Source organism: Chiloscyllium plagiosum, chromosome 25 (assembly GCF_004010195.1).
Source record: "Chiloscyllium plagiosum isolate BGI_BamShark_2017 chromosome 25, ASM401019v2, whole genome shotgun sequence".
In the NCBI taxonomy this organism is placed as follows: domain Eukaryota; kingdom Metazoa; phylum Chordata; class Chondrichthyes; order Orectolobiformes; family Hemiscylliidae; genus Chiloscyllium; species Chiloscyllium plagiosum.
This window is the reverse complement of record NC_057734.1, coordinates 45,423,466-45,450,295: the sequence shown is the minus strand read 5'-3', so window position 1 is coordinate 45,450,295 and position 26,830 is coordinate 45,423,466. Positions and strand designations below refer to the sequence as shown.

The 26,830-nt window shown below is 41.0% G+C and overlaps 1 protein-coding gene and 1 long non-coding RNA gene across 4 annotated transcripts in view; one reads left to right on the top strand and one right to left on the bottom strand.

The window, feature by feature from the left end:
* ppil2 (peptidylprolyl isomerase (cyclophilin)-like 2) overlaps positions 1–17,255 on the bottom strand; it is a 363,209-nt gene extending 345,954 nt beyond the window's left edge. The window contains exons 1-4 of one of the 2 annotated variants that reach the window (XM_043716077.1): positions 17,119–17,255; positions 13,767–13,816; positions 11,187–11,232; positions 9,136–9,198 (exon numbers count right to left, since the gene is read on the bottom strand). In XM_043716077.1, coding sequence (XP_043572012.1) covers positions 9,136–9,198; positions 11,187–11,232; positions 13,767–13,816; positions 17,119–17,150 — 191 coding nt within the window. In that variant the 5' untranslated portion in view covers positions 17,151–17,255. The remainder of the gene's footprint in view (positions 1–9,135; positions 9,199–11,186; positions 11,233–13,766; positions 13,817–17,118) is intronic. The other variant, XM_043716075.1, reaches the window with a different exon arrangement.
* A 174-nt stretch (positions 17,256–17,429) lies between these two features.
* LOC122562827 overlaps positions 17,430–26,830 on the top strand; it is an 11,796-nt gene continuing 2,395 nt past the window's right edge. For both annotated transcript variants that reach the window (XR_006315425.1, XR_006315424.1), the window contains exons 1-2: positions 17,430–17,444; positions 21,603–21,758. This is a non-coding gene — a long non-coding RNA (uncharacterized LOC122562827). The remainder of the gene's footprint in view (positions 17,445–21,602; positions 21,759–26,830) is intronic.

The following is a 26,830-nucleotide window of genomic DNA, read 5'->3' as shown; positions in this document are numbered from 1 at the left end:
AGGGCTAGTATCACAGCTGCAAAAAGGAGGTTGGCGAGGATGGTACATCTACAGAGTCAGCATGGGTGGAAGTTAGAGACAGGAAAGGAGCAGTCGCTTTGTAGGGAGTTTTCTACAGATTCCCCCCCCAAAGCAACAGAGACACAGGGGAGCTGATTAGGAGGTAGATTTTAGAAAGGTGCAGAAGTAACAGGGCTGTTGTCATGGGTGACTTTAACTTCCCTAATATTGATTAGAACCTCCTTAGTTCAAACAGTTTGGATGGAGATTTGTCTAGGAAGGATTCCTGACTCAATATGTAGATAGGCCGACGAGAGAGGAGGCCATATTGGATTTGGTACTTGGCAATGAACCAAGCCAGGTGTCAGGTCTCTCGGTGGGAGAGCATTTCGGTGATAGTGATCACAACGCCCTAACCTTTACTATACTCATGGAGAGAGATAGAAGCAGACGGTATGGGAAAGTATTTAATTGGGGGAGGGGGAATTACAATGCTATTAGGCAGGAACTGTGGAACATAAATTGGGAACAAATATGGGAAATGCATGATAGAAATGTGGAGGTTGTTCAGGGAGCACTTGCTGATAGTGGAACAAACCTATCCAGTACCAAGGCAAAGAAAGGATGGTAAGGTGAAGGAACCTTGGGTGACAAGGGATGTGAAACATCCAGTCAAGAAGAAGCAGTCAGCTTACTTAAGCTTGAGGAGACAAGGATCAGAAAGGCTCTAAGGGTTACAAGGTAGCCCGGAAGAAACTGAAGAATAGACTTAGGAGAGCAAGAAGGGGGCATGGAAAAGTTTTAGCAGGATTAAGGAAAACCCTAAGGCATTTTACACTTATGTGAGAAAAAAAACAGAGGACAGCTGGAGTGAGGCTGGGCCGATCAGCGATTGTGGAGGGAACTTGTGCCTGGAGTCAGAGGAGGTGGGGGAGGTCCTGAATGAATACTTTGCTTCTGTATTCACTGTTTTTTGTGAGGATAACGTGAAACAGACTGAAATGCTCGAACAAGTTGATGTTAAGGAGGAGGATGTGCTGAAAATTTTGAAAGATAAAGGTAGATAAATCCCCTTGGCCAGATGGGATATACCTTGGGTTACTACAGGAAGCGAGGGAAGAGACTGCTGCACTTTTGGCAATGATCTTTGGGTCCTCACTGTCTACTGGAGTAGTGCCAGATAATTGGAGGGTAGCAAACGTTATTCCCTTGTTCAAGAAAGGAAATTGGGATAACCCTGGGAATTATAGATCAGTCAGTCTTACGTCTGTGGTGGGCAAATTACTGGAGAGGATTCTGAGACACAGGATTTATGATTACTTGGAAAACCATAGTTTGATTAGAGATAGTCAGCATTATGATAGTGAGGGACAGGTCATGCCTCACAAGCCTTATTGAATTCTTTGAGGATGTGACAAAAAACATTGATGAAGGTAGAGTAGTAGAGGTGGTGTACATGCCTTTAGCAAGGCATTTGATAAGGTTCCCCATGGTAGGCTCACTTAGAAAGTAAGGGAAATTTGGCTATCTGGATACAGAATTGGCTGGCCCATAGAAGACAGAGGGTGGTAGTAGATGGAAAGTACTCAGCATGGAGCTTGGTGACCAGTGGTGCTCCACAGGGATCTACATTAGTACCTCTGCTCTTTGTGATTTTTTCAATGACTTGGATGAGGAAGTGGAAGGGCGGGTTAGTAAGTTTGCTGACGACACAAAGGTTGCTGGAGTGGTAAGTTGTGTGGAGGGCTGTTGCAACGGGACATCAACAGGGTGCAGAACTGAGCTGATAAGTGGCAGATGGAGTTCAACCTGGAAAAGTGTGGAGCGATTCATTTGGGAAGGTCGAATTTGAATGCAGATTACAGGGTTAAAGGTAGGATTCTTGGCAGTGTAGAGGAACAGAGAGGTGCTGGGATCTTTGACCATAGATCCCTCAAAGTTGCCATCCAAGTTGATAGGGTTGATAAGAAGGCGTATGGTGTGTTGGCTTTCATCAGCAGGGAGATTGAGTTTAAGAGCAGAGAGGTTATGCTGTAGCTCTATAGAGCCCCGGTTAGACCATACTTAGAATATTGTCTTCAGTTCTGGTCGCCTCATTATAGGAAGGGCGAGGAAGCTTTAGAGAGAGTGCAGAGGAAATTTACCAGGATGCTGCCTGGACTGGAGCGTATGTCTTATGAGGAAAGGTTGAGAGGGGTAAGGCTTTCGTCATTGGAGCGAAGAAGTGCGAGAGGTGACTTGATAGAGGTGTACAAGATGATGAGAGGCATAGATAGAGTGAATGGTCAAAGACTTTTTCCCAAGGCAGAAATGGCCAGCACAAGAGGGCATAATTTTAAGGTGATTGGAGGAAGGTTTAGGGGAGATGTCAGAGGTTGGTTCCTTATACAGAGTGGTGGGTGCGTAGAATGCAGTGGTAGTAGAGTCAGATGCATTAGAAACATTTAAACAACTCTTGGATAGGCACATGGATGATAGCAAAATGAAGAGCATGTAGGTTAGTTTCATCTTAGAGTAGGATAAAAGGTCTGTACAACATCGAGGGCTGAAGGGCCTGTACTGTGCTGTACTCATAGGGTCATAGAGATGTACAGCATGGAAACAGACCCTTCGGTTCAACTCATCCATGCCAAACAGATATCCTAACCTAATCCAGTCCCATTTGCCAGTACTGTTCTATGTTTTTTTTTAAATAAATATTTTTATTGAAAACCTTTTTTAAATCTTTTACAAAACATTCATCTACAAAAAAAAATCATCAACAAAACAGGAAAAAAAGGCAGTACAACAAAGCCAGAACACAGTACTGTTGTTAATGAACAACCTACTATTCTACCAAAACATACATATCTACTTAACTTAAACTACAAACGTATTAAACAAATACTAACTTAAACTAAATTCAAACAACTTAAATTAAATTATATCTCACTGCTTTATTCTATCTCACTCATCACACCTCCACGGAGGCTCCCATCCCTGGGAGCACCATCTACAGTACCCATATTCTTTCTCCCCCAGTCTCCTCCTCCCGGGGCCCCATGGGCACCCATACTGATTCCCACGGAAATACCACAGCCCTAATTAATATTGCTGATAAGTCAGCGCCACTACGTCTTGTAAAACTGTTGCGTTTGTGTTGCACCATATATGTGAGGTAGTCTTGTGGGAGATGCTCCATTACCAGCCTACGCCACGCTATAAGACCTGGTGGATTTTCTGACGTCCAATTCACTATAATGTTCTTCCTCACACAGTGGATTAGAATGTTACGCAATCTCTTCCCGTGTTCCCCCAGATATGGCAAATTTGGCAACCCCAAAAAAAGAAATACCGGATCCATGTTAACTTCAATCCCCAGGATGTCCTTTAGCTCCCTTACTATAGCACTCCAGTATCTCTGCATCTTACAACGTGACTAGTAGCAGTGTGCGAGAGTGCCTGTACTAATTTTACATTTGGGACACCCTGGTGACGTGCCTCTCTTGAACTTAGCTAGCCTCTTGGCGCCATATGAGCCGTATGCAAGATCTTCAATTGCATGGCCTGCACTCTGTTGCACACTGAAATTTTCCTTACATTTCCCTATATGCCTTCCCATAAACCTCCGATTAAATATCCTCTCCTAACTCTCTATTCCATGTCCTACAGAGTCCTTCCACGTCCCCCAGGGCACGGCCTTTCTGTAAATGATATGAAGTACTAAGTGAAAGAGCACCCGTACGCTGATGCACTCTTTTCTCCACGTCTGATTTGTAACACTGTACTAGGAGCGTGGTCTTCTTTTGTATATAGTCCCTTATCTGAAAGTATCAGAAAAGGTCCCTATTAGACAATCCATATTTCTGACTTAACTGATTAAATGACATCAAGACCTCCCCCTCAGACAAAAGATTCCATTATTCTCCCATGTCTTAAAGCCGGAGTCCACTGCCCCAGGTTTAAATCCTTGGGCTCCCACCAATGGGGTAAATAGAATCATAGAGTCTGTCACTGGCCACCCGGGTGTTTTCCTATCTTCCTGGTGGTGGAAATTGAATAAAGATTGGTGCACTTTGTGTCTTTCACTGTGTCTCACACCTGCGCGCACACACCATGGGTGCTGGGGATAAAATAAGCACTACCGCACTTAGGTGGTAGTGTGGGGGTTAAATTATTAAAAAAGAAAAAAAAAGAAAAAAAAGATAGAATCATAGAGTCATAGAGACGTACAGCATGGAAACAGACCCTTTGGTCCAACTTGTCCATGCTGACCAGATATCCCAACCCAATGTAGTCCCACCTGCCAGCACCCGGCCCATATCCCTCCAAACCCTTCCTATTCATATATCCATCCAGATGCCTTTTAAATGTTGCAATTGCACCAGCCTCCACCACTTCGTCTGGCAATTTATTCCATTCATATACCACCCTCTGTGTAAAAAAATTGCCCCTTAGATCTTTTTTATATCTTTCCCCTCTCACCCTAAACCTATGCCCTCTAGTTCTGGACTCCCCCATCTCTGAGAAAAGACTTTGTCTATTTATCTTATCCATGCCCCTCATGATTTTATAAATCTCTATAAGGTGACCCCTCAGCCTCCGAAGCTCCAGGGAAAATGGCGAAGGCTTAGACCAATTGCCCTGATCTTGCCTCATTATCTCTCCTATTCTCCCTGTATTTAAAATAATTGGACTTTTACACTGTTGGGTTATGGATTTCATCTTGTCCATAAATAATAAGTTAATTAAAAGGACATGTTGACTGCGAGGCTTCAATATCAAGCCAAATCGACTCCGAATTCCCCCGTACACAGTCACCAACATATGTAAATAGAGCACTTATTTGGTATTTCTTCAAATCTGGAAGATCCACCCCTCCCTCTGCCTGTAAAAGCTGCAATTTAGTGAATTTAATTAGAGGGCGCCTGTGGCACCAAATAAAGGGCCTAGCCAACCATCGAGCCTCCATAACATTTGTCTCGGTAACACCAGCAGGAGCATTCTCATGGGGTACAGTAATCGAGGAAGGACATTCATTTTAATCAGGGCTATTTGGCCTAACAATGATAACGGTAACCCCTTCCACCGCTCTAAATCCTGGTTTATCTTCTCTAGCAGTTGTACGTAGTTAGCTTTATACAGCTGGTGGAAGGAAGGGGTAATAAAAATGCCCAAAGACAAAAAACCTTTTGATGACCATCTAAACAGGAACTGCATTCCATCTTTCAGATCAGGCACCTCCACTAATCCCTCCAGCGCCATGGCTTCCAATTTTGTAAAATTGATCCTGTAACCTGAGAAACCACCATATGAATTAATTGTTTGAATCAGTCGAGGACTGGCCAAAAATAAAAGGATGCCGTCAGCATATTGGGTGATCTTATACTCCCCCAATCCCACCTTTGGCGCTACTATTTCAGGATCCCTCCTGACAGCTTCGGCAACAGCTCAATCGCCCAGGTAAATAACAGCGGTGATAAAGGACACCCCTGTCGACTACCTCTTCCAATGTTAAAGTTATTTAACTTAATACCGTTTGTAATGACTGCCGCCTTAGGATCATTATACAATACCGCCACCCATCTGGCAAAGGATCCCCCCAAACCAAAGCGCTCTAGGACCTCAAATAGATATGGCTATTCTATCTGATCAATTGCCTTTTCTGCATCTAGTGAGACCACCAAACCTGGAATCAATCTTAGCTGGCATACCTGCACTGTGTTCAGTACTCTCTTAATATTTTTGGAGGAGCAACAGCCCTTAACAAAACATATATAGCCACCCCAATACAAAATCAAAAGGACAGCAGTAAAAAAAAAAAGAGCCCTAGGTAATACCCAATCAACTGATATATAAAATAATTTCAATTTTACAACAAAACTGTACATATTAAACCAGCAACCACAAAGAAAGGGGGAGAGAAGTAAAAAATAGGGCAATAAAAAAATCCCCATACCACTGTCCGCAATGATGTCTCCTCCCCTCCCAGCCCGACTCAGGTCCTTCAATTCAAAAATTTCTCAAAGTCTTTCACCTTTTCTGCGGAGTCAATGTTATATACCGTACCCCCATGGGCGAAACGCATCATGGCTGGGTACCTCAAGGAGTATTGAATGTTCAAATCTCTTAATTCTTTCTTGATATCATCAAATGTCCTTCTCTCCTTAATTAGGGCTCCTGAAAAGTCCTGAAAAAAATTATCCTGGAGCCTTTGTATATTAAAGCTTGTGAATTCCTTCCCAGTCTTCTTGCTGTTTCAACTATTAATTGTTTTTCTCTATAATGCAGGAGTTGCACTAGGACTGCGCGGGGGCGCGGGTCCGGCCCAGAGGGGAGGGGAGGTCCACCTTGCCCAGGGGTATGGCACAGAGCGCAGCACAGCAGACCACTCAGAGTGCCGCCATCTTGGATCCATTCTGCTCTAAATTCTTAAATGTCACCAATGTAACCAGATTAGATTAGATTACTTACAGTGCAGAAACAGGCCCTTCGGCCCAACAAGTCCACACCGACCCTCCGAAGAGCAACCCACCCAGACCCATTCCCCTACATTTACCTCTCCACCTAACACTACAGGCAATTTAGCATGGCCAATTCACCTAACCTGCACATTTTTGGACTGAGGGCAATTCACCTAACCTGCACATTTTTGGACTGAGGGAGGAAACCGGAGCACCCAGAGGAAGTCCATGCAGACATGGGGAGAATGTGCAAACTCCACACAGACAGTTGCCTGAGGCGGGAATTGAACCCGGGTCTTTGGCGTTGTGAGGCAGCAGTGCTAACCACCGTGCCGCCCAACCAACTACTTCAAATTAGTATTCTACGTTCTATTAATGTAACCTCAATCCTTTCAACAACCTTCACTTAAATGCATGCTCCCGCTCTTGGCTCTCTGCTATGATAGTAATACTTGTACATTAAAATTATATTGTATTCCAACTGTCACCTACTGAACATATTATGTAAAGGATCCAAAAATCTCCAAATTTAACAGTATTGTCTTTTATCACATGGACTTGTGTCTATTACAATTTTTCTCTTTGTAGCTCAAAATGTTTCCATTTGCAGCTGCCCTCAGATTCCTGTATTATTTTAACAACATATTTAACTCCGGCAAGGAACTAAAGGACAATCATTAGTTGACAAATATTGAACCTCACTGAAAATATATCTGAAAATGCCTATAACTGCCTTTTCTACTACGTGTCATTTTCTAAATGACCTCTAACTTTGAGAATAATCTCTCCATATGAATACTCATGGACTGTGTTAGAGCCTGTTAATACACTTCTACACATACACTTAGGGAAGCCACTATTACGTTTGAAGTATGCATTCCCATTTATATCCAGTAGATGGCACTGCAGACACCTGATTCAGTAAAACATAGTTGCTTCTGTGTCTGACAGACTAATGGTGCAAATAGTTGCAGTAGGTGGTGACAAAATTGAAGGAAATAATTAAAGGCAAGTTTCAGCAATAATAAGTGCTCACTTGTCCACCATCTTAAATAGTTTGAACTGCTCAAATAAAACATTTGCACTTACTGTCTGCCTCTTCCATTCATTTACCACAGTATAGACCGTAAACTATGCCAAAAGCCAGAAATAGAAAATGCTGTACCTTCTAAAGGTGGATGGTGAGTTCAAACCTCAGTGCCTCTACGATACTGGTGAAACTATGATCAATAATACCTGAGCAGCATACATGGAAACTACAATAGTACCCAGACAATAAAACCAGGCTGTCAAGGTCTAAATCTGAAAATGTGTTGCTGGAAAAGCGCAGCAGGTCAGGCAGCATCCAAGGAACAGGAGAATCAAGGTTTCAGGAAGGCAGCGCGTTAGTCTCATAATCTGAAGGTCCTGAGTTCAATCCTCAGAGAAGGCAAGACTGTGGCCTTTGCCACCTTACGCGTTTTCTTTCTCTCCGCGGGAAATAATATTTGGGAAGAAGGGCTTATGCCCGAAACGTCGATTCTCCTGTTCCTTGGATGCTGCCTGACCTACTGCGCTTTTCCAGCAACACATTTTCAGCTCTGATCTCCAGCATCTGCAGTCCTCACTTTCTCCTGTCAAGGTTTAAATGTCAGCACTAATTTAAGACTACAGAAGCTCACTGGAGCAGGACAGGCAATGTTTCGAGCATAAGCTCTTCACCCTGATGAAGAGGTTATGTTGGAAACATCAACTCTTCTGCTGCTTAGATGCTGCCTGACCGGCTGTGCTTTTCAAGTGCCACACTTTTTGACTCTGATCTCCAGTGTCTGCAGTCCACATTTTCTCCTATAGTAGTTCACTGTTAGCCAGCTCTGAAGATGCTTCACAAGAAATATTAACCCAACTTTCCTTTCAGAAGCTGCCCACAAAGTCTCACAGTGTTTACTTCTAATTTCAAACAATAACTTCTTTATTGGTTCTCTAACTTCAATGACATATCAGTATTACCATGATCAATGAGCTTAAGATTGCATACAATATTTACAAAATATTCTGACTAAAAACAAAACAATCACGATTCTCATCTCACTCCAAAAATTCAAGGAGGTAGCTGCTTACACATGAATAATTGTAACTCCAATCATAATGACTCATGGTCCTTTAGTCATTTTTAACAATATGACAAACGTGAGTGATTTAAGAAACAACTTTTTTTAAAAAACAAAATCCTTGTTTAAATTAATTAGCTTCTCAAAACAGTGATATGCTGAATTAAGGATTGATATGCAGATAAATGAAGTTACAATGTACAATGGTCAACTGTTCCTGTCTGAGACTCCATTCAGTAACCGTATCTGTTATCCAGAGACAGCTAGCATCTGTGTGTGATTTCAGCAGGAGCTGAGAGAAGCATTCTAAATACAAGAACAAGATACAAAGGCAAACACAAGCACAACAGCCTAAAAAGGGAGCAATAAACTGACTAGATCAATAGGACAGGAAATGGAGACAGTGCTAAATTTAGTTAGAACATCTTCCAAAGTGGGTCAATGATGAGACTTCTTTACTTTTCTATGTACAGACAAAAGTCACAAACTAGTCTGGCAGCAACCATTTCACACTGCAGCACTTTTCTCTCTTACTCAAACTGAAATGCAATTTTAAAACAAGACGTCACTTTACTAAGTGCAAATAAGGCTTTTATACTCACAGGAGATCAAACACCATTCCATCAGGGGTACATACAGGGTACTCAAAAGGTTGAAGAGATAAGCTGGAAGAGAGTGCAACAGTTAGATAAGGAAGAATTGGCCAGTATTAAGTCCAAATGTCTTTAATGTGCAAAATTAAAATAAAGACTTATTGCAGGACTGACATTATCGAGGTATATTCAGTCCTCTCACCTGATCATATTAAAATGCACACACATTCTCTTTGGGGAATGCCTTCTGGACAATAACTTTGACAATAATTGACAAGAAACAAGATGTAAATAGTTAAGCAGGAAAAAAAATGAAAATTACATTCAGGACACAGCTGAGAGATTAATGTTACTTGTCTGCACAGCACGAGTGCATAAAATGCCCAAAGATCACTTTTTAAATTGGTTAATGTCTTGGTATCAAATATTGGAATTGATTCACAAATTAGAATAATTATTTGGCCAGACTATGTTCTACAGTCCTGGATTAGTGGTGCTGGAAGAGCACAGCAGTTCAGGCAGCATCCAAGGAGCTTCGAAATTGACGTTTCGGGCAAAAGCCCTTCTACAGTCCTGTCAGCCAATCATGAATAGTAGTAGATATTTAAACAACTAATCAGAGGGAGAATGCTCCACAAGCATTCCTATCCTCAATGATGGGGGAATAGAGCATGCTAAAGACATGCAAAATGCTAATGCCTTATTTATCCAAAATATCAAAGAGATTGACAAGTCGATGGAGTGAGGGGATAGGCAGATAAGGTTCAATGCAGAAAAGTGAGAGGTGACACACTTTGTTCAGAGAAACGCTGAAGGACAACATGAAACAAAGGGTACAATTCTAAACGGAGTGCAGGAGTAGAGGGACCAGAGTGCAATGTGTACAGATCATTGAAAGTGGCAGGACTTCTTTCGATTCTTTCGATTAGTGGGCGGCACGGTGGCACAGTGGTTAGCACTGCTGCCTCACAGCGCCTGAGACCCGGGTTCAATTCCCGCCTCAGGCGACTGACTGTGTGGAGTTTGCACGTTCTCCCCGTGTCTGTGTGGGTTTCCTCCGGGTGCTCCGGTTTCCTCCCACAGTCCAAAAGATGTGTAGGATCAGGTGAATTGGCCATGCTAAATTGCCCGTAGTGTTAGGTAAGGGGTAAATGTAGGGGTATGGGTGGGTTTCGCTTCAGCTGGTCGGTGTGGACTTGTTGGGCCGAAGGGCCTGTTTCTACACTGTAATGTAATCTAATCTAATGTAATCTAATCTAATTCAATATTTAAACTTAAATACTCAGTCAAGACTTCGAAAAATGCTGGAAAATTTGTTTCTGAATGAACTAAGTGGATCTTTATGTATTATTGTCAGCACCGTTAAAAGCAAAACTATTGAAACAAAAGCAAGTGATTCACATTTTAAGCACCTATAATAAGATGGAGCTGGAAACACACTTTTCATTTCTCAAAAGTTTCAAATAATTCAGGGAAAAATTTACGAATGAGAAAGGGTTGGCGATATCGGAACTGACATCAAACCATAACCCAATACTCTGAATTCCTGTAGCACAGTTGCAAATTTGAAAGGGAGAAACAATATATAATCTCCTAACACAGATTGCAAACATAATCATACTATAACTCAATATGTGATGGTTATCATTTTACTGGATGATGTGTAAAATTTTAAACGGGTGGTTGAAGAATTAAACAAAGAAAACTGGAATCTGCAAATTCATAAGAGTATCTTGAAGATATATATATATATATATTTCTTTAGTCTTTCGCTTTAATATTTCTCAGGGAATTGCAGCCTAATAGGATGGCAGAATAGGATGTCAGAAAGAGGGGCAGGAAGGAACTTGAGGATATTGAGAATAGTGAGGATTCTAAGAACAGTACATGGACTTCAAGCTAAGGCCTTCATGTAGGAAATTCAAATGATTCATACTGAATCACTGTTCCAAGTCTCTCAGCTTCAATGCAATCTGCAGTTGAATTTTATTGTATTATTATTGCAATGTATTTTCAGGAGCACAATACACTGTTGCATAGCAGCAACCAGAAGGCCTTACCTGCAGTGGTCGAAGGGCAGGCGGCGGAAGTTTGCTTGTGGAATAACTGCAAAAGGGAGGAAATATCAGTAATTATTTTCTTGAAGGAAATTACCTAACATCTTAATCAAATGATCCAACTACATGTTTTATAAAAGAGGATTTTAGCAACATACAAACCAGTCTACCAAGGCCAATGATATAATATTCTATTTACATAGCAGCATTAACATAAAGAAATGCCCCAAGACATTCCATAGGAGCGTCAGACCATAAGAAAAGACACAAAAGCAGAATTAGGTAATTCGACCCATTTAGTTTGTTCCACCATTGATCATATGTTTCTCAATCCCATTCTCCTGCCTTCTCCCAGTAACCCTTGATCTACTTACTAACCAGAAACCTATCTATTTCTGTCTTAAATTACTCAACTACCCTCAGCTGAAGAAATTCCTCCTCATCTTGGTTCCAAAGGGTAGTGCCATCATGATGAGGCTACACCTTGGGTCCTAGTTTCTCCTTCTAATGGAATCATCTTATCCATGTCTCTTCCATCCAGGTGTCTCAGTATTCTGTAAGTTGCATTGAAATCTCTACTTATCTTTTTAAACTCCATAACTATAGACCCAGATTCCTCAATCACTCCTCATACAACAACACCTTCACCCCAGGATCATTCTACACCTCCTCTGGACCCCCTCTAACACTAGTCTTTCCTTAGATATGGGGCCCAAAACTACTCTCAATATTCTAAATGTGATCTCAGCAGAGACTTATACAGGCTCAGCAATACATCTTTGCTCTTGTATTCTAGCCCACTTCAAATGAATGCCAATTCTGCACTTGCCTTCCTAACCACTAAATCAACATGCATGTCAACCATTAGACAATTCTGAGCTAGGACTCCCGAGTTCCTTTGTGCTACAGAGTTTTGAAGCCTTTCCCAATTTCGGAAATAGTCCACACCTCTATTCTTCCTACCAAAGTGCATAACCTCACACTTACCCCACATTACATTCCATCTGCCACTCCTATGCCTACTCTCCAAGCCTGTCCAAATTCTTCTGCAGCCTCCCCACTTTCTAAACGCCACCTGTCCCTCCACCTATCTTTGTGCCATTTGCAAACTTAGCAACAATACCCTCAGTTCCTTCATCGAGATCATTAATGTATAATCTAAGTAGTCGCGGTCCCAACACTGACCACTGTAGAGCTCCATTAGTCAATGGCTGTCATCCTGAAAAAGACCCAATTATCTCCACACTCTGTTTTCTGTCAATCAGCTAATTCTCTATTCATGCCAATACCTTGCCCGTAATACCACAGGCTCTTGATGTCTTTAGCAGCCTCCTGTGCAACACCTTGTCAAATGTCTTCTGGAAATCAAAATTGATCAAGGCCAATGGCTCTCCTTTGTCTAATTTCTCAAGCAAAGTATGACTCAAACTACATGAAGCAATACTTGGGTGGATAACAAACACCTTGGTCGAAGAGTAGGTTAAAATGTCCTATAGGAGAAAAGACAAGCTGAGAGGTAGAGAGGTTTTCATAAAGAATTCTAGAGGGTATGGGATAGGTAACTCAAGACATCGCTGTCAATGGTGGAATTAATAAACTTGGAAATGCTCAAAAGGAGATCAAAATTAGATCTCACAGTGGGTTGGGAATTTGAGGGTGGATGGATTTGAAAACAAAATGAGAATGTTAAAACAGAGGTTTATCTAATTGGGAACTACTGTAGATTAGCAAGAACCAGAGTCTTAGATTAGCAGAATTGGTCCAGGTTACATCAAGGGATGCATAGATTTGGGATGCCTTTAGATTTCTGAAGTATAGAATGTAGCAGGTCAGGCAGTAGTTCATTGGAAGAGTCAAGTCTAGCGATAAAGTCATGAATGAGGGTTTCAGCAGATGACATGAGGCAGGGACAGATGTGACTATGTCACACAGATGAACATAAGCAATATTAACAATGGTGAAAATATGTGATTAGAAGCTCATCTTAGGGTCAAATACAACACCAAAGTTATAAAAAGCCTGTTCAGCTTCACACAATTGCTAGAAATGGATGGAATTGTCGCTAAGGAATGGAATTTAAGAAGACAATGGATTTCCAATATTTAGTTGGAGAAAATTTCCATTCACTCAGTACTGAATATTGGACAGAAAGTTAGACAGTTTATGCACAGTTAAGGGGTTGAGAGATGTGGTGTTGAGGTAAAACTGGTGCCAGCAAAGGGTACGTGGAAACTGACACTGTTTGCAGATGACATTCAGATTTAGTGAATGATAGCACAAAACAGGGCCTTTCAACTGTACTTCACTGAAGCGCTGTTCCACTATATATCTACCTACAAGAATCTGTAAACTGCGAGTGTCAGTAATATTTTACTCAGCTATTGACCGATCATTAATAACTCAAACCAAAGGGAAGAGGCATCTGCAAATGTACCCAATTATACAACTATTAGATCACCTAATATCAAAGGGTATTTAAAAAGCAATTTGCATCAACAGTAAGATTGGAAATACAGTTTACACAGTGTAATAACGAGATCAACAGAAACCCTGGTACTCCAATGCAGTGCAAATCCTACTTACCTGCTTTCTTGCCACCATAGAAATTTGTATATTCTGTACAGGTAATGTACCTGCAAAAGAAAATAAAACTCAGTGCAATACTATAAACAGTAGAATGCAGTGATGTGGTAATGTCACTAGATTACTGATCAAGAGGTTTAATCCAATGCTCTGGGCACTTGGTTTGTGGCCCATCACAGCACCTTAGGGAATTTAAAATCAACTAATAAAATTTGGAATTGTTGCCACGGGTGATGTAGTGGTGGAAAAAGCTGTTTGTTGTGTGTAATAGCACTTCAGAATATAAAGGGAAAGATTAAAATCTGGAACCGGGTGATCACATGGTGCAGTGGTAGTGTTCCTACCACTGAGTTACAAATGCTTGGCTTCAAGTTCCATCTGCTCCAGAGGTATGTCAAAAATTTTTGAACATCTTCATTAAAAATATCTACAATCTGGAATTGGTCTCTATAGTGGTGACCATTAAACTATCACCAATTGTCATGAAGAACACATTGTTCATTTGCATCCTTCAGGTAACCTAACCTAGTCTGGCCTACATGTCACTCCTGACTTTCAGCAGTGCACTCATTCTTAATTGTCATATGAAATGGACTGGCAAGACACTCAGTTCACGGGCAATAAATGTTGATCTTGCCAGTGACATGCTCATCCATTGACAGAAAAGAGGAGCAGATTATAATTTAGGAATGCACATGTCACCCAAAGGAATGTACATAAAAATTGACAGCTTTAAACAGCAAAGTTAAGAATACATCCCTGATAAGTGACAAAATAAATGTATCCTAGTTAAATCTGTTCTTTGCAGAAGAGAGCAAGAGAATTGAATTGAGTCAGGGGATAGCTGGATCAAGACATACTCCAAGACAGTGCGCACACTCTACCCTTCCCCAATAGTATGCCTGTCAATCGAATCACCCAGTTCCCTCCTCAGCACAATATCTGCAATGTTTACCGGCAAACTTTCCAGTTCCAAAGGAAAGCTCAGGCAATTTGAATCCCAGAGCCGGTATGCTATTTACAATCAAAAATGTGATGGGATATGCTCCACATGCTGGAGGAGTGTGGCTCTCTTGAAGCTTCATACCGGACAAAAAGCATTCCATTGACTGGCACCCTCTCTAACACCTTCAGCATTCACTCCCAGCAACACTGATGCACAACAGCAACAGAATGCTGTTGTAACACAGCAGTGAACCTCTCACTTAATTAAATCAAACACCCAGTAAATCTCATCTTGTCTCACAATCTCTGAAAATATGAGTGACAGAGAACTCACAAATTCCACTATTTAAAGGAAATAATATCAATTTCTTTTTTAACTCTAAAGTGGACATTAAACAACAATTATTCACAATTTTAAGCCCCCTTTCTATTATCTGCCTCCAACTCTATAACAATGTACTGTTCCAATAAGACACTTATTAGAATTACATCAACTTAATTTCAAAACCACACAGCCAATGTCATCTTCGGTGTCTGTCTTCTTCCGACTGAAGATCTCCCTGGGTCATCTTCTTTCTTTTTACTGCGAATATGTTTCATATGAAAAAGGCACCTTTGATAGAGAGTGTTTCCTAGATTCTTGGGTCTCACTCAGTGACAGTTTCTCTCTCTGCAATTTTCAAAATGTCCCTATTTTTATATCCCCAACATCGGACTGATGTTGGCAAAACAATAAATTCAAACTCAATTGGGTTTTAGTATCGTGGGGACAATTTAAACTGATTGGTTATATTGAAATTGTTGTCAAAACAGCAACCAAGTTAGGTATCCATTTCACAGCCAAATATTACACATTTTCAATTTTCCAGTATACTCTGGGATTGCCATCTAGTCATATACACAGGTACTTTTAATCTCAGTTCGGAACAGCATTCACTCTCTCTTAAAGGTACAGTACACACCTTCAACTTCATAACAATCATTTCTACAAGATGCACTGTAACAACTCACCAAAGCTCTTTACACGGCAGCTTCAAAACCCCCGATCTCTACTACCAAGTAGAACAGATACATGGGAACATCATCACCACTTATAGGTCTCCTTCCAATACATACATCATCCTGAATTGGAATTATTATCACCATTCTTTCACTTATGGAGGGAAGATCATATGAGGAAAGACTGAGGGATTTGAGGCTGTTTTCATTAGAGAGAAGGCTAAGAGGTGACTTAATAGAGACACACAAGATGATCAGAGGTTTAGATAGGGTGGACAGCCTTTTTCCTTGCACAGTGATGGCTCACACGAGGTGGCATAGCTCTAAATTGAGGAGTGATGGATTTAGGACAGATGTCAGAGGTAGATTCTTTACTCAGAGAGTAGTAAGGACATGGAACGCCCTGCCTGCAACAGGAGTACACTTGTCAACCATCAGAGCATTTAAATGGTGTTTGGATAAACATATGGATGATAATGGAATAGTGTAGGTTAGGTGGGTTTCAGATTGTTGCACCGACCTGTGAAATCATCAAGGGCCGAAGGGCCCATACTGCACTGTAATGTTCTACGTTCACTGTTGCTTATTCAAAATCCTGGTACTCCCTTACTAACAGCACTGTAAACACACCTAACCTCAGTTCAAGAAGGTGACCATTCAAAAGGGCAATCAGGGATCAGAAATAATTGCTGGCCCAATCAGTGATGCCGACGTCTCATGAACAAATGAAAAGAAACTTTACAAAATGGAGGCTGTGGATCCTTTTGCATAGAATAACAGCAATATTTACAGTTAATCTCAGGTATGCAACTGTCATTTCCAGATGCTCAAGATTAATGTTGTTTCAATCCCTCAAGTGGCCTTTGATGCATTATATTCCATTATTCCATGGAACATCTGCAGGATCACCTAAATAATGGACACAGAGGTGAGATGGTGCTAGGTAGGAAGAATTGTTACCTTCAGAAGATAGAGTGGAAATAAAATGTTAAAATTTCATTGAAATAGGAAGTGCTACACAATAAATCAGCATACCATGCCATCTAATGTAGTGCTTCAAGCACTGATTAATAACAGGCAGTACAAAAGAAGACCAAATGGTGAATCAAAACACGTAGCTATTAAGGAGCATCTTAAAGAATACAGAGTTAACTCTAGCGTTTAGGGTCTAGCGTAGCAATTAATATCAAGGATGTCCAAGAGGATACAGCATTGGAGAGTTGAGATTACAGAGATGGGGAGTGGCAAGGAGTGGAAGGATTTGAAAAGAAACATAAGAATGCAAAATCAAAGAGGGACAGGTACTCAGGGTGGCTCGCAAAAAACTGAGTGAGCTGTTTGAGTGTCACAAGCAAGGTAAGTGGAGGTGGAATCGCTCTCCCAACTGCAGGGAGAACTGGAGGCTCACATTTTATCTTTCTGGTGCTGCCTCTTCCCCATGGCGTCCGGATCCGCTGCCACAAACAAACTCCAACTTCAAACAACTGCTCCTGGCGCCGGAACTGCGCTCACTGCCTGACAACCGGTTCGCCTGTAATATGGGGCCGGAAAAGCCCAGGGCGCTGAGAGAAACGTTCCGCCCTGTGCCATCTGGGAAGTTTACAAGGAGTCTTTGAGAAAAGCAGCAACGGCGAATCTGCTGCTTGGGCCCGTTTCGTAAAAGGCAAATCATTACTTTTTCACTCATTCTAAATGGATCGAATTTGTACGGTTTTCCGAATGTTTATAGGAGAAGTAATTATGAATTTATTTGACTAATTGTGACGTTACATAGATATTTTAAATCAATCTGTTCAGCTGTGTTGTGATATACCTTTGGGAGGGTCAGAAATGGTGAGACGTGAAGCTTGGTCCTTTTGTTTACGAGGTAGGGTCACGACCATTACACCCCAAGAGCCACCAGATGACTACATACAGGACATGGACTGCAGTGGTTTAAGGAGGCAGCTCATCAACACTTGGTCAAGAGACTATTAGACTTGGACGATAATGCTGACTCAGCCAGTGATGCCCACAATATGTGGATTAATATAATACATATACACACACACAAGGGTTAACAATGAAAGATAGATTAGTAGAATGGTGTAAAGACAACATTCTTTCCATCAATGTCAGCAAAGCAAAGGAGCTTGTCATCAACTTGCAGAAGCAGAGTGGAGGGCACACACCTGCCTGTATCAATTGTGCTGAGGTGGAACTGGTCAAGAATTTTAACTTCCTAGGAGTAAAGATCACCAACAATCTGTCCTGGTCCATCCACGTTGACACTATGGTTAAAAAGCACACTAATGTCTTTACTTCCTCAGAAGGCTAAGGAAATTCAGGCATGTGTAGATGCAAGCTATCCAAATGCACCATAGCGTGGTATGGCAACTGGTGTGCCCAAGACCACAAGAAATTAGAGAGAGATATGAACACAGCCCAGTCCATGACAGAAACCAGCCTTCCATTCATTGACTCCGTCCATACGTCCCTTTACCTCGGGAAAGCAACCAATACAATCAAAAACCCCTCTCACCCCTGCTATAATTTCTTCTTGCCTCTTCCTTCGAACAGAAGATATAAACGTTTGAAAACACGTACCAACAGAGTCAAGATCAGCTTCATCTCACTATTATCATACTTGTGAACGGACCTCTCAAATATAAAATTTGATTTCTCTCTGCACGTTCCTTATAGTTGTAACACTATATTCTGCATTCTGCTCCATTACCCTGATGTATTTATATATGCTACGATTTGCCTGGATAGCATGCAAAATAATACTTTTCACTGTATCTCAATACATGTGACAATAATCAATCAAATCAAATAATAGAACACCAATAAATAGACACTGGAAAACGTTTAACAAAGCAATTTAAAATAATTATTCCATGATTGTAAAGTATTAATAAAAATATATTCCACTGAAAAATAAAATCTCAATAAGCAAAATCTATCTGTGGCTTATCTGGGGCATTCCGGATAGTGTTAAATTTAGAAAGGCATTCGTAATGTTGCAAAGAATAGCATTAATTAAGACAGGTTTCAGTAGAAACTGGGGTTGCATTTACAATATGAAATGAAACTGATTTTACAAAAGTGGGGATGGTTAATATTTACAACAACAACTTGCATTTTTAAAGCATGGAAAACAAAATTCCAAGCTGCTTAACAAGTGCACTACAACTAAATTGAACATCAAACCACAGAAAGAAATGAAATTGAGCCACAGAAAGTTGGGTGAAAGCTTGGTCAAAGAGCTAAGTTTTAAGGAGCGCCTTAAAGAAGGAGAGAGAAAGAAAAATAGATGTGAAGATTTGAGGAAGGAATTTCAGAGTTTGTGGCTGACAAAGGCAACTGAAAGCACAGCTACAATAATGTAATATTTCAAATTGGGCGTGCACAAGTGCCAGAATTGGAGGAGTGCAGAGTTTTCAAAAGCTTTGGGTGCTGGAGGTGGTTACAGAGATAAAGAAGTGTGGGACCCAAGTATGAGGATTTTAAACTTAAGCTATTTTCAGATTGGGAGCCCATGGAGGTTAGCAAGTAAAGGGCAAGTGTGACTTATTGCGGGTTAAAATGTGGACAGCAGTTTGGATGACACAGTTTATGTGAGGTTGAAAAATGGGAAAAGTGCAGAACACAAAATCAAGATTGCAAGCTATCAGCTTCGCTTCAAATGGTTGTCAGGCACATGAATGGAAATGGTGAGCAGAGAAACAACTTTGTGGCAGTGACAATAACTTCAGTGTACTATTATTTAGATCAGGACAGATCCTGTTCACCAATACTGGAGATTGGATGTGCATATTGTCAAAGACAGTGGAGGAGTCAAGTGTGGTAATATTGGAATAAGCTAAGCGTCATAAGCATACCTGTGGAAAATACCAATTTTCGGATGTTGTCACTGAGGAGCAGTATTAGTGTAGGAATAAAAAGGAGCTGAAGGATAGATCCCTGGTGGACTCTAGAAGTAATGGTGTGAGAGTGGGAAGAGAAAGCATTATAAGGAAAATATTGTTTGATACAGCGCATCAAAGCCATCCAGTGGTATAATGGTGACCCTGGATTATATCTCTTCTTGATTTATATCATACAAATATATGAATGGACCGAAGGCCATCACGTTTCATCCTTAAACATGCTCAGTCTACCTCATTTTACACTGGAAGAGAAAGTTATCTCAAATGTTTGAGCAACAGATGAAGTTAGCTATGTTTCATTGCTACTATGCAGTAGCAACATGAGTGATATTCACCACTGAGAAGATACTGCTGCTAAGCTAAAAAAAAAATGCTGTCCATCACACAAATGAGTAATGTCGTGTATGAATTTCAATGCTGATGTGATGCTAGCTGTACCATACATTCCGATGACTGGCAGATTGTATCAAATATAAGCATACAAGCATATCCCTTCAACTGTTCACAACAACCAAGGTACTGACTGTGCAATGGTGTCCAATATTTTAGATGCGATTCTACAAATGGACAGCATATGTCAAATAATCCTGAGTTTGCAAATAATTATACTAACAACCGATTTAGGATTGTCAGTTAGACTTGCAATGTGGTGCACTTCTGTTTACTGGAAACTACATGCATTAATACACAGGGCCCAGTTCTTTGTAGACAGGAAAAACCTGTACACACGTAGCATCTGTTTCAAATCAACAATATAGATGAGAGTTTGTTTCTGAGGCAATGCCTTGACCAATCAGAGGCAACTTCTCTGGTTTAGAATTTAAACAAACCTTGACAGTTTTCTGTCAATCATCATTACATGGTGCATACTCCATGGCAATCAGAGTCCATTTGCCAACCAAACAACGCTCTCCTCTCATATAGTATAAATGTTTTATTTTTACTTTGGGGTATTTCTTGCAAACTTCCTGATGAATGCAAAACAAAAAGCTTCAGTAACATGTGTAGTTTTCAGCGATACTCACGTAACAGTTGTTGCAATAGCATGTGTGCAGTTACTATTTCAATACATGTATGCAAATAATTATTTGTATTTGATAAATGATAAACATAAACAGAAAATACTGGAAAAACCCAGCAGGTCGGAACTGTTCTGAAAAAGGGTCACTGGATCCAAAATGGTAATTCTGCTTTCTCTCCACATATGCTGCCAGACCTGCTGAGTTTCTCCAGTAATGTTTATTTTGTTTCTGATTTCCAGCCTCTGCAGTTCTTTGGGGGGTTTTTCTACATATGATAAATGGCTTGACCACCTCATTTTGATAGGAAAATTGTGGTGTGCCTTGTAGAATAAGGGTTCATCCTTTCAGAGGAAAAGTGGAAGCTTATTCTAAAAATATCCTCTATTTAACTCCTAGATCCCCAGCAGACTGGGAAGATTCAAAGATTTCATATTATGGGATTGTGCAATCTAAAAGCTTTCAATCCAGGCTATTTCTGAAGTCACCAGTTTGGGTAATCAGAGGAATAGCCACCATGTCATTTACTATTCAGTGCTACCTACAGGGTCCCCTTTACTGCCCTCACTGCATTAACTCACAAGACAAAGCTCGCCACCAATTCAACTCCACTGCCAATGATCCAGAATGTGGAACAATTTCAAACTCCTTTTGTCTCCATTAATGGGCTGGTGACTTTTCTACCTACTCCACTCACACAGTGGGAGGTCATTACTCAGGCACTTACCCTTGGCTAACTTAAAGCAATTGCTTAGTTGCCAAAGGAAACAGTTACTCCATTCTGTTTACCATACCTGCAAAGTATTTCTACTGAATCAATCAAATGTGCCTGTCTCAAAACTGCCCCATCACTGAATAGATGCTAGACAGACATACAGACTGTGTGAACGATCCATGAACCAGTGCAAGCTTCCGATTGGGTTGTGATATTGAATAAGAGTATCAAACTTTCTGCACTACAGCAGAGAGGCGTGGACACTTGCAGCGAAACAGACAGTTTGGCAGCAGACCTGCAATGGGACTCATGCACGGCAGCAATGTGATTAAAAGGAGAAGTGAGAGCAGTGAGGTCCCAGAATCAGATCAAAGTGTAATGTTACAGGAGAGCAGCTGAACTGGTGAGTACTTCTCTCTTGTTTCCTGTGCCTGGATTTTGATTTAAGTTACAACGGTCAGGACAATTTAAAAACTTTACATCGATAATTAATATTTTAGACATTTGATAGAATAAGGTGCTGTGGTTGATTGTATGCTGTAAACAAGACTACAATATTTCTAATCAATCCTTAAGCCAGAATAAGAGTGAAATAAAAGCAAGGGCCCTTATTCTCTTAGTTAAGATATGTCTGGGGACTTCAGCCCTGTAATTTCCTGGTAAGATGATGAATATTGAGGAAGATATGTGTAAACTGCAGGAAGAAATCAGTGGACAGGTTAGGTGGGCAGAGCAGTAACAAACTAATTTCAATCTGGAAAAGTATGAGGGTAATGCATCTGGGGAGGGATTACATTATGAATGATAGGACCCTGGAAAGTAATGAAATCAGAGGGACCTTAATATGAATATGCACAGATATATGAAGATAGCAGGGCAGGTAATTAAATTGGTTAAGAAGACATGTGGAATACTTGTCTTTATTGGCTGAGGCAGAGAGTACAGCCAAAGGAGGGTTATGTTGGAACTATACAAAGCACTGGTTAGGCTGAGAATCATGTGCTGTTCTAGTCACCACATTAAAGGAAACATAGAAACTAGTAGCAGGAGTAAGCCATTCAGCCTTTCAAGTCTGCTCTACTATTCGATATGATCATGGCCGATCATCTGTCTCAATGCCGTAATCCCACTTTCTCCCCTATCCCTTCATGCCTGTAAAATCTAAAAATGAATCTTAAGCTTTCTTGAATATATGCAGTAATTTGGCCTTGACAGCCTACTGTAGAAGAGAATTCAATAGGATTACTACTTTTTGAGCAAATAAATCTTTCCTCACCTCAATTGTACATAATCTACCCTGTATCCTGAGAAAGTGTCCCTTGGTTCTAACTCCCCAGCAAGGGAAAACATCCTCCTGCATCTTGTCTGTCCAGCTTTGTTAGAATTTTACAAGTTTCAATCAAATTCTGTCACATCATTCTCGACTCTAATGAATACAGGCTCCATCAAACCAATCTCTCCTCTCAGTATAGTCCTACCATAAAGGCGACATGGTGATTCAGTGGCTAGCACTGCTACCACACAACACCAGCGAGCTGGGTTTGATTCCATCCTTGGATGACTATCTGTGTGAAGTTTGCACATTCTCCCCATATCTGCATGCTCCAGTTTCTGACTTTCTGTTTCTCATCTGTCATGTCGGATCCACTGCTTTTTATCATTTATATAGGAGGAGTGGTTAGTAAATTTGCGGATGACACCAAAATTGGTGGTGTCATGGACAATGAAGAAGATCATCTCAGAGTATCTCGGGACCTTGATCAGATGGGCCAATGGGCTGAGGAGTGGTAGATGGAATTTAGTTTAGATAAATGTGAGGTGTTGTGTTTTGGAAAAGCAAATCAGAGCAGGACTTATACACTCAATGGTAAGGTTCTGGGGAGTGTTGCCGAACAAAGAAACCTTGGGATGCAGCTTCATAGTTCCTTGAAGGTGGAGTCACAGGTAGACATCCTTGTAAATCTTGGGTAGTGAGGAAGGCATTTGGTACACTTGCCTTTATTGGTCAGTACATTGGGATATCTTGTTGCAGCTATACATGACATTGGTGAGGCTATTTTTGGAATACTGTGTTCAGTTTTGGTCTCCTTGCTCCAGGAAAGACATTGTTAAACTTCAAAGGATTCAGAAAAGATTTATAAGGATGTTGCTGGGCTTGGAGGGTTTGAGCTATAGGGAGAGGCTGAATAGGGCTATTTTCCCTGGAGCATCGGAGGTTGAGGGGTGACCTTATCAAGGTTTATAAAATCATGAGTGGCATGGTAGGCTGATTACCTAAAATCTTTTTCCCAGGGTAGGGCAGTCCAAACTCAGAGGGCATAGGTTTAAGGTGAAAGGGGAAAGATATAAGAGGCAGAGGGTGGTGTATGTATGGAATGAGCTGCCAGAGGAAGCAGTAGAGGATGATACAATTAAAACATTTAAAATGTATTTGGGCATGTACATGAATAGGAAGGATATAGAGGAATATGGGCAAAATGTTAGGAAATAAGACTAGATTAATTTAGGATACCTGGTTGGCATGGACAAGTTGGACCGAAGGGTGTGCTTCCATGCTGTACATCTTGATGACTCTTTAACCAATTCTCCATGCAAGCCAATATATTACCCACTATCCCATTTGCTTTAATTTTACCAACTAATCTCTTATAAGAGAAAAATCTCCCTTCTGCAAGTCCAAATGTATCACATCTCTCTTTGTTTTCCTACTTGTTACAGCCTCAAAAAAAGCTGCAGTAGATTTGTTAAATGTGATTTGCCTTTCATAACCCAATACCAGCTTTGTGCAATCTCATCAATATTTTCAGTCTTTGATCCAGAGGCTAATGGAGCTTTCATGTATTTACAACATTTTCTGTTCAAACTGTTTCTTTTGAAAATCCATGAGGTATTAAAACCATTCAAACACAAATCATTCGGATAAAAGAACTGCCGAACACTTCAGGGAACTTCATTCAGAGGGAGGGCTTTAAGATTTTTTTAAAATGTACATTGATTGATTCATTTTCGGCACCAGATGCTGAAGATTAGACAAATAAACAACTTTCACTTTGTTTAGTGACACTGACTAGCTGCTGTTTCACACCCTTCACCTTTCTCATGACCTTACGTCTTTTATAATAATCTCTAGCATTTCCCCACTCCTGACATTAGGCTCACTGGTATATAATTTCTTTTCCTTTCCTTCCTTTTTCTTATAGTGTGATTACATCTGCCACCCTGCAATCTATGTTTGTACTAGACAGGATTGCAGAAGAAATTTACCAGGATATGCCTGGGCTGAGCTATGAGGAAAGATTGACTAGGCCGAGGTTGTTTTTTCTGGAGCAGCAAAGATTGAGATGGAGATTTAATAGAGGTGTATATGTTTATGAGGAGAATAGGTGCCATTGGAAGAAACTTTTTTTCATAGTTGGGGTTCAAAAATCAGGGGGATTAGACTTAAGCGATAGAGGCAAAATGAAAGTTGAGAATGTTTTTTTTATCCAGAGACTCTGGAGCTAATTGCCTGAAAGAGTCAGAAACTCTCATAATGTTTAACCAGTATTCAGACACAGAGGAATAGACAAGGGCATGGGATTGGTGTAGCCAGATCTTAGTTGACTGGCACAGACAAGATAAGGTGAATGGCAGGTGTCCTTTCCCTCAGGTGGGGGATTTCAAGACTGGGAGATGTATTTTAAGGTGGGAGGAGAAAGATTTTAAAAAAGACAATGAGAGGCATTTTTATTTACACAGGGAGTGGTTCATATGTGAAATGAACTTCCAGAGGAAGTAATGGATGCGAGTACAGTGACAACTTTTAAAAGACATTTAGATAACTATATGAATAGGAAACATTTGGAGGGATATGGGCCAAGTGCAGGCAGGTGGGACTAGTTTAGTTTTGAATTATGGAGGATATGGACTGGTTAGACTGAAGAGGGCAAAAGTGAGGACTGCAGATGCTGGAAACCACAATTTAGATTAGAGTGGTGCTGGAAAAGCACAGCAGGTCAGGCAGCATCCGAGGAGCAGGAAAATCGACGTTTCAGGCAAAAGCCCTTCATCAGGAATGGCTTTTGCTGAAAACGTCAATTTTCCTGCTGCGCAGATGCTGCCTGACCTGCTGTGCTTTTCCAGCACCACTCTAATCTAAACTCTGGTTGGACTGAAGAGTCTGTTTCCATGCTGTGTGTCTCTATGACTCCATAGTCCCAGTACCTCACTTCTGTGCTGTAAATGTTTGTGAGCCTATGAGATAATATTCCATCATTGTTCACCACAATTAAACTGGGGGAACAATGTTATTCAGGTAGGAGCTCCCTTTGGACATGTGGAGTGGCAAAGATGAATTTCTTGGGTTTCCACAAAGTCAAAAAAACTGCATATTACATTCCAAACACAAGGATCCGGCATTATCGAGAGGGGGGAATGGACTAAAGAACCAAACTGAAAACGTTTGTGTGCAGAAAATCCTACAAAAAGGGTCTATATACCTCTATGTGGCAACGGGATCACTGTTTGTAACAATCACCAGGAAGATATCAGGTAAATCTGAGATGATTGACATGTACTCCAGGTCTTCTGCTACCTCCACACTCTATGATGTCAGAAGTCACATGACACCAGGTTATAGTCCAACAGGTTTATTTGAAATTACAAACTTTCAGATGATGAAGGAGCAGCACTCTGAAAGCTTGTACATAGAACATTACAGCGCAGTAAGGCCCTTCAGCCCTCGATGTTGCACCGCCCTGTGAAACCAATCTGAAGACCATCTAACCTACACTATTCCATTCTCGTCCATTTGGCTATCCAATGACTATCTAAATGCCCATAAAGTAGGTGAGTCTACAACTGTTGCAGGCAGTGCATTTCACGCACCGACTACTCTCTGAGTAAAGAAACTACCTGTGACACCTGTCCTATATCTATCACCCCTCAATTTGAAGCTATGCCCCCTCATGCTAGCCATCACCATCCTAGGAAAAAGGCTCTCACTGTCCACCCGATCTAACCCTCTGATTATCTTGTATGCCCCAATTAAGTCACCTCTCAACCTTCCTCACTCTAACAAAAACAGCTTCAAGCCCCTCAACCTTTCCTTCTGAAACTTGCACTCCATAACATGCAGCATCCTAGTAAATCTCCTCTGAACTCTTTCCAAAGTTTCCACATCCTTCCTATAATGTGGTGATCAGAACTACACGCAAACTCCAGGTGTGGCCACACCAGAGTTTTGTTCAGCTGCAGCATGACCTCATGGTTCTGAAACTCGATCCATCTACTAATAAAAGCTAACACACCATACACCTTCTTAACAGCACTATCAATCTGGGTGGCAACATTGAGGGATCTCTGTACATGGAACACTGAGATCTCTCTGCTCATCTGCACTACCAAGAACCTAACCATTCGCCCAGTACTCTGCGTTCCTGTTACTCCTTCCAAAGTGAATCACCTCACACTTTTCTGCACTAAACTCCATTTGCC